Source organism: Lycium barbarum, chromosome 5 (genome assembly GCF_019175385.1).
Source record: "Lycium barbarum isolate Lr01 chromosome 5, ASM1917538v2, whole genome shotgun sequence".
Taxonomy (NCBI): domain Eukaryota; kingdom Viridiplantae; phylum Streptophyta; class Magnoliopsida; order Solanales; family Solanaceae; genus Lycium; species Lycium barbarum.
In genome coordinates, this window is record NC_083341.1 from 64,800,378 (window position 1) to 64,808,657 (window position 8,280).

At 37.2% G+C, this 8,280-nt stretch overlaps 1 protein-coding gene across 2 annotated transcripts; it reads right to left on the reverse strand.

Annotated features, from left to right (window-relative positions):
* Window positions 1-1,669: 1,669 nt before the first annotated feature.
* On the reverse strand, window positions 1,670-5,922 carry LOC132640910 (protein NRT1/ PTR FAMILY 6.2-like). 2 transcript variants are annotated; one of them, XM_060357721.1, is made up of 5 exons: window positions 5,737-5,922; window positions 5,398-5,500; window positions 3,697-3,914; window positions 2,567-3,449; window positions 1,670-2,448 (listed from the first exon to the last, which is right to left on the reverse strand). In XM_060357721.1, the coding sequence occupies exons 2-5, from the start codon at window positions 5,489-5,491 to the stop codon at window positions 1,916-1,918; spliced, it is 1,728 nt and encodes a 575-aa protein (XP_060213704.1). In that variant the 5' UTR covers window positions 5,492-5,500; window positions 5,737-5,922; the 3' UTR covers window positions 1,670-1,915. The 2 variants fall into 2 exon arrangements, with proteins under 2 accessions (XP_060213704.1, XP_060213703.1); XM_060357720.1 differs by having other exon boundaries at window positions 5,642-5,921.
* Window positions 5,923-8,280: the final 2,358 nt, after the last annotated feature.

Here is an 8,280-nt window from a genome sequence, read left to right on the forward strand (position 1 = left end):
GGCTTAAGGAGCGTGAAAGGTATGTAAAGTAAACCCAATTCTTCCCTTGGCATGCCCTTAGTGTATTAGGGTCGGATCCGGGCCTCGAAGGACCTCTTGGCCCTCGGAATCCGCAAGACAAAATTTCAGTTTTTCCTTCAGTAGAATTGAACCATTTTGATACGCTTTTTCTGAAATTATGCAATTGTGCTCTAAATTACTCAGAAAGTCATAGGATGTTTGTATAACCTTCGTAGATGATATTATATGTTTAGAGGGCACACTTTGAGCCCGCCGCCTTATTTGTTCTGAGGCGGGCCCACTATTTACGTTTTTGCCCCTAATGTGTTAAAGCTTCCTTTTTAAGCGATTTTTGAAAGAAATGTTTTAATTACCCTACTAATCGCTTAACGAATATAATTTTAAATATTCTGTTAAATATTATAAATTATTTTGACACCCGGAATGACTTCGGGAAAGCCAGACTTCTGTAATTTATTATGATATCTGGAATACATTTATTATGATTCCGTCCGACTCCATTTGATTTGTTTGTCTTTGCTACGCCTCATCGAGTCTTTGAAAATACTTATGATATTTTGAAATTGCATTAGTCTCTCACTACTCCATTCGTGGATGTCCCAATGTTTCCCACACTGAGCCCGGGCCAGGATATGTTGTCAAGCGTAATTCTCTGCATTGTTCGCCGCGCCCCGATGTGAGGGGGCAGATATACGCGTACATGGGTCTGTGGAGTATGATGTGCCATGTCCGCCTATTCTGATCTGATCTGTTATGGCCATTCTGATATGACATTTTATGATACGGGGCCACGCCCCCTTTTCTGATTCCTCTGTATTGTGGCACCAGTGTCGGGAGGGTGACCACGTTCTGTCTGCCGAGTCCCGTGGCAGGGATCGGATATGATATGACATATGTTTCTGTACACATTCTGTCTGATTTGGAAATATGCATTTGACACTCTGGATTTTGTACCCATTTTCTGTAATCATTATGATTTGACTTCTGTGATTCCGCTTTACATATTCAGTACATATTTCGTACTGACCCCCTTTCTTCGGGGGCTGCGTTTTCATGCCGCGCAGGTACTGACGACAGGTTCGCTGATCCACACGTTTAGGATCCTATTTCTGCTATTTAGGGCGCTCTCTTCTACAGAGCCCATCTTTTGGTACAGTCTGTCACTGCTATCTGGATATGTACTTTGTTCAGGGTATGACGGGGCCCTGTCCCGTCTTATGATTATGATATGTTCTGTAGAGGTCTGTGGATACATCTGTGTGGGTTCTGTACATATGTTTGGGATATTCTGTTCTGTGATGGCCTTATCGGCCTATGTGTGCCAAGTCTGCTTTTCTGCTAAGTTCTGTAGCGACCACTAATATTATTATTATATTATTATTCTGTTAATATGCTAATTTGGGGTATCGGGTACGTATAGGTGCCCAGCTCGGGCACTGGTCGCGGCCCACGGGGTTGGGTCGTGACAAAATCATTGGCTCTGATACCAGTTGTTGAGCTAAAACGGTTCAAAGATACTCTTAACATGATATGATATTATCCTCTTTGGGCCGAGCCCGCACGGTTTTTCCCAAAAGGCCTCACATCATTAAGACTATCAAACTCCTTATAAGTAGTTTCTTTTTCTTTTCAGCTACTAATGTGGTACTTTGTTCGCATACCCAACAAATTTCCCAATGATTGAAAGCATTACATAAGCAGGGGGACATCAAATTGATGTTTTAGCAAAAGAGAATAACATAACAGGGAAAAGCGAAATCATACAATCAACTCCAAAGACTATTAATAGAGAACACATCTACAGATAGACTAAAATTCTCTCACTGTACAATAGCTAATAGAAGTAAGAGAGGTTAACTGAAAACATCGTCGGCGAAACGACATAAACCAAATTCTAGCACTTGTCATCAGCAGTATTTCCATTGTTCACAGTCTCCATCTGTAAGGCAGATTTAGACTTCCTTGGCTTGAACCATGTTGCACAAATTAGGTAAAGCACAAAGTTTATGGCTCCCAATATAGCAAGAAGTCCATAGAAAAGATCAAGCCTTCCGTAATTTATGTTGTCTGCAAGCCAGCCATCACCACCATTGGTTCCTGTCACCTTTTTGATAATAGAGACTAAGAAACTGCTAAAAAAGAAACCAAGAGAAAGGGTTGTCAAGAAAAGCCCAGTGCTCATGGTTTTCATCCCTTTTGGTGACTCTGTTATGAAGAAATCGAGTTGGCCTGTGTATATGAATCCTTCCCCAGCTCCCACCAAAAAGAATTGTGGGATCAAAAAGAATACACTAATAGGTACTGTTGACATGTTGCGGCCGGTAGACTTTGCCACTGACAATCTTTTCATCTCAACTAGAGCAGCTATTCCCATCCCCATGGTAGAAAGAACAAGCCCTATGGCTATTTTTTGAAGGCTGGTAAAACCTATAAGAAATATTAAAATTAAACTGAAAATGGCCTTCTCCACTGATATTTTCAACAAAACTGTAAAGCAATATGAGGATATATATTGGAGATTTCTATTTTGTGTTTGAATGGGTACCTGGTTTTCCCTTCAATTTCTGCCAGAGTGGCATGATAAATCGGTCATAAATAGCCAAAGTGATTAAGATGGCAGAGACAAAGAAGACGGTAAGAGATCCTGCTGGAATTGTGAATTTGCCAATTGATCGTTCCATGGTGGCAGCTTGTTCAACAGAAAACGTAATCATTTGTGCATAGGTTGTCCAGAAAAGTATAGTTGTGGCCCAAATTGGGATTAGCCTGGCCATCATTTTTACTTCCTCCACCCTGGTCACTGTGCACAGCTTCCACGGATTTGGAGCAGAGTTAGAATGGTCCTCAAAATCGCCTTGTGCTACAATAGCAGCCTTGTCCAGAAAGCGGAATTGTTCACTGTGTTGGATCCTTGAAGCCTCTTGATTAGTCTCGTAAAGCATGCCAACATCATATGGGACATTCATATTCTTTTTCCTTGTAGCAGCCAATATGACTTGAAATATTTGGACTATCGGACTGCCAGAGCATCTCTTGTAGCGGTACCTTTTAGTACCCAAGAAGAAGATTACGATAGCAATTAACATGGATATGCAGCAAATACCATAAGCCCAGCTTCTTCCAACTTCATCTTGAACGTAAACAAGCACCGTAACTGCCAACAAAGTTCCTATGCTGATGAACAAGAAGAATCTGTTGAAGAAATAGGCCATTTGCGATTTTTCCTTCTCGTCTTTCTCATCAAATTGATCCGTTCCAAATCCAGACACACTAGATTTTAAGCCCCCAGTGCCTAGTGCTATTAGATATAAGGCTATGTATAGAATTCCCATCTGGAATCCATTTGCTGCTTTGCAGCTCTCATGAGGATGACAAGGAGGTGGCCTCAACTGTGGCAACCCCGTCGTCACTGTTAACATGCCAGTTCCCTGAATTAATTAAACAGCTATTATCAAATTTAATATTACATTCACACAATCATTAATATGCTTAGCTTTAACCTGTTATATTCCTTAATTTCCAGGTTATTAGTCCCTTTTTTTGGGACATATATAGTTATCCTTATATTTCTTTTATGTATGTAATGTCAGTATATAAAAGAGTAAAATTCTTATTTTTAACACAAAGTTAAACATCTTTGCTGCTTTAAAATTAAAGTACGTAGCTGTAATTTACCAGTGACTGTATAACAGCAAAGATTGCGATGGTTTTGTATCTTCCAAGGAAGGAATCAGCAAGAAAACCTCCAAGGAGGCAGAGGAGAAATGCTGTGCCCATAAAATCTGTCACTATATTGGCTGATGCTGCACTTGGTAGATGCATGGTACCACCCAAGTATGTAACTAGATTTACTGCTATCCCCATTGTTGAAAGCCTTTCATTTATTTCAATCCCTGTCAAATTTTCAAACAAACATACCATGCAAGATTAATTAGTACTTATGTAAATTATTACTAATCTTACGCTTCATCACTTGTTATATTTTCTACTATTGTCGTCAACGCGGAATTATGCGGCAGAAAAAGTTAGCTAGAGCATCAATAAATTATGAGGGGAAAAAGAAGAAACAGTGACGCATCCCGAAATAAAAGAATAAGAATAGGAAAAAGGAGAAGTTTCACATGAATTAAAGAGATTGGATTTTACATGTGATCAGTTTCAGAATAAGATCAAAGGGAACAAAGCTTAAATAATTTCGAAAAGCTGTTTTAAATATATATTACTCTCTCCGTATCAATTTAAGTGTCTTCTTTTCTTTTTGATTTGTCCCAAAAAGAGTGCATATTTCTATACAATTTAGTAAGTTTACTGTTCAAATATCATACATGGCACTAACCACAATATTCAAATGACATTTTACTACATTATACACATCTTTAATTTAGGATCACAAAATTCAAAAGTCTTTTTTAACTTTTAAACTTCGTATCAAGTCAAACTAATTAAGACACTTAAACCCGGACGGAGGGAGTACTGCTTTACACGCAATCTACAGAAATTGGATGTCAGATCTGAGTTTCGCAACAAGAAACATGATGATGCTTAAATATTTCACTAAATGTTGTTTAAAAGCTATGTAGTGGACTAAGGTACAAAATTAAGTAGCACGCCCAAAAGGTAAATAGGAAATCTTAGTCCTCCGAATCACTACCACATTGGAATATCTCCCGACTTATGATCCGTCAGGCAGAAAATGACATGACCATTATCATTCATTAACCTTTTTCAAATGTGGTCCTACAAAATAAAATTTTAGTTCTATATACATTTATTAGTGTAGTTTAAATGGTTTGACCGACAGTTTAACTTACTTTTTTGGTAATAATTGATCTATGTTTAGTATAGATAATTATACCTAATAGGCTGTAATTAAATAATCTGGGAGATTGAAAATGTTTAAACTATATACTTAAAATCCACAAAATATGGAATATAATAGTATTCCCACTCCCAAGAGAGGGGAAAAGTTGACACTCCTATTATATTGATCCTGGTGGAACTTCATTAATTTCATCGCTTTTGCATGAAACACCTTCTTTCATCCTTCTCATGAACTAACCTGAAAAACGTCAAACGCACCTCCACATCCTAATTTTCCGTTCTATTTTTTTGCATGACAAAAAAAGGGGTGGGGGTAGGAGCGGGAGCGGACATATATCTTTGCACATTTAAGGAGTCATTAACCACTTAAAAAAGTGTTAAGTTGTCAATATATAAGATCTTAATAGTATCATAAACATGAGGAAATATGGAATTAGGTGATGTTTCGTAAGTTTTAATTTCTCTTTTTCAGTTATCAAAGGAACATCAAGGAGGGATAGAGGCTTTAAACTGCCAATTGAATAATGAAAATGCTATGAGAAAATTATTACTAACCCAAGACAAGAGCAGCAGGCACCCAACCACCAGTTATAGATCTATCAGCAGGTAGACCCTTGTAGTTTACAGCATCCGCAACTGTCAAACTCATCTTTCCCTCCTGTGACATGGAAACAAATGGATCCAAGTTATTGGACATGAAGATTAGAACATAAAAGAAGAATATATGTTGAATCTCCATTGTCTAAGATAAAAGTAAATATTCTGCATTAATGATGGTTTCAACTTCTAGTATACTAACCATTTCTTTTCCAACTGTCTCAACAGTACCGAAAAGAGTTGGAAAAACTGAAAAGAAATATGTTGTTATATATTGAATTTCTTAGTAGCTCTTACTAGTAGTCACACTTGGTTTTGTTTAGGAGTGGTGTCCTTTTATAGGCAAAGATTTGTTACCCTGAAGTGACCCCCACTAAAAAATAATAAAAGACAGATCACTTGCACTGCTTGGTTGGGATTAGGAGACAGATCACTTGCACTGCTTGGTTGGGATTAGGCCTATCCCATTTTATGATGGGAAGATTCTGGGATAGATTTATTAGTTCTGGTTCTCAAGGCTGATATTTTAAAGCGGAATTATATTTTAATTTGAATTTTAAAGTTGATGTTGATTTGTAAAAAGTTGGAACGTGATATTGGTGCGGGTTAAGGGTGGTGGGGGAAGGGGAAGGGAAAGCGAATCTGGAACATGCAATACCATTAAGCTTGTTTATTTCTTTCTCACCTCCTTTTTGGTGTATCCAATCGATATACATTGGTTTTGGTGGTTCTGGCCATGCCTCATTCTTGAATCCTAAGTGCTTTGGCTACCCCACAAGTCAAGAAAAGCTATCACCTTTTGTTTTCCACAATTGTCTTCTGTATAGACGGAAAATTATACTACTCTATATAATACGTGGAACATAAAATTTGACAAGAAGCTACTAATAATCACTATGGAAATAGAAATGTCCTTATTTATGCTCCAACATATATTTGCTTTATCAGCTTTCTCCAACAATTGCAACTGTCCTTTTCAATAATGTAAAATACAGAAGACCTCATGGAATAATGGATGTATATTGATTGAAGTGCTAGAGCTAACCCTAGCTTCAAAAGATTAAAGTCAATGTACATCATTATCTTGTCTTGGGGGCAATTAGTGGTCATGGCTTTGCCTAAGTGGACGCCAGAAAGTATCGGTGAGAAGATTTGACACGGACGTTGTTCTTCAAATCACATTGGCTACTAATTAATAAATTGTATGGAAGTCAACATCAAGGGGGGAGGGGGAGAAGGGAGGTTATGTGTGGATGTGTGGGAAATTATCCCTATATGTGGACTAAACGTTAACTTAATTATTTAATTTAATAAAACGAGCTAAACAAATGTAATTAGTGGATATGACTTGAATGTAAAAAAAATAAAAGGCACCCTATTTGGTCGTCCCCATTTAACCTGTACTCACTTTATTTAAAACACTAGTTTCTCAGCACATGCTTCGGCGCGATTATTTTGAATTATTTTATATTTATAAATATTATTTTTTTTGTTTAAATCTAATCGGGGAAGTACCATGAAGTTGCATCCTCATATATAAAAGTCATGTCTATTAATATCATACTAAAAATAATTTAGGCAAATAGAACACTGAATGAAAAGACCATAAAATTATTGCCTACATTCTTTTTTGTATGAGCAAAACACAATGAAGGAACATGTGAGCTCCTTGCTCATTTGCATGAACTTGAGAATCACAAAAACAAACTCAAATAATGGTCAATGTTTTGATAAATATGCAGCCCAAAGAGGGAAGAAGTTAAAGAGCTCAGCCATGGCAATCAGAGAATGAGAAAAGTAGAGCTTGAGAAGAAGAAGACGAAGAAAGAACTGGAGCTTTGCTTCATTCAATCAAACTGAAAGTACCTAAAATGTACAAAGCTACTTACAGATTGAGATACTACTCATATATATATATATATAAGTCTAAACACCTGTATGTTAATTATGATTAACTAACTAATCACAACTTTGACTAGTAACTAACTCCTAACAAACTCAACTAACGAATGATTAAGTTATGTCCACCTTGGATCCACTGGACCCCACTTCTTCACTCCCCCTCAAGCTAAAGAATAAAAAGTGATTTTTCATTCCAAGCTTGACAACCGAGTATTCATGTTGTGGTCTGCATAACCCTTTAGTAAGCAAATCAAGCTATTCCTTTGTGCCAATATGATGAGTTGCAATTTCTCCTGCTTGCATCTTTTCCCTTATAAAGTGACAGTCAATGTCTATATGTTTTGTTCTCTCATGGAAAATAGGATGAGCATGTATTTGAATAGAAGCTTTACTATCACAGAAAACCTGAACTGGAGTGGGAATTGCATATCCAAGTTCCTTGAATAAACCAGTTAGCCATATAATATCAGCGACAGTAAAAGCCATACTTCTAAATTCAGCTTCAGCTGAGCTTCTAAAAACTGTTTCTTGCTTCTTAGATTTCCAAGATATTAGTGCATCAACAAACTTTACTGCATAACCTGTAACTGATTTCCTGGGTTCTACACAAGCTCCCCAATTAGAATCGCAATAAGTATTTACCTTGTTGTTACCTGAAGATTGCATAAGCAGACCAAGCCCTGGTGAACTTTTGATATACCTTACCACTCTAAGAGCAGCTTCAAGATGAGACTATTTTAAATCATGCATATATTGGCTTAAAACTTGAACAACAAAAGCCAAATCAAGCCTAGTCATAGTCAAATACATGAATCTTCCAACTATCCTCTGATAACTTCCTTTATCTTCAAGTTGTTTGTCACTCACAGGTGCATCCTTGTTGATAACATTGTCATACTCTACTGAAGTTAATTTGTGATTGAATTCTAGAGGTTTAAG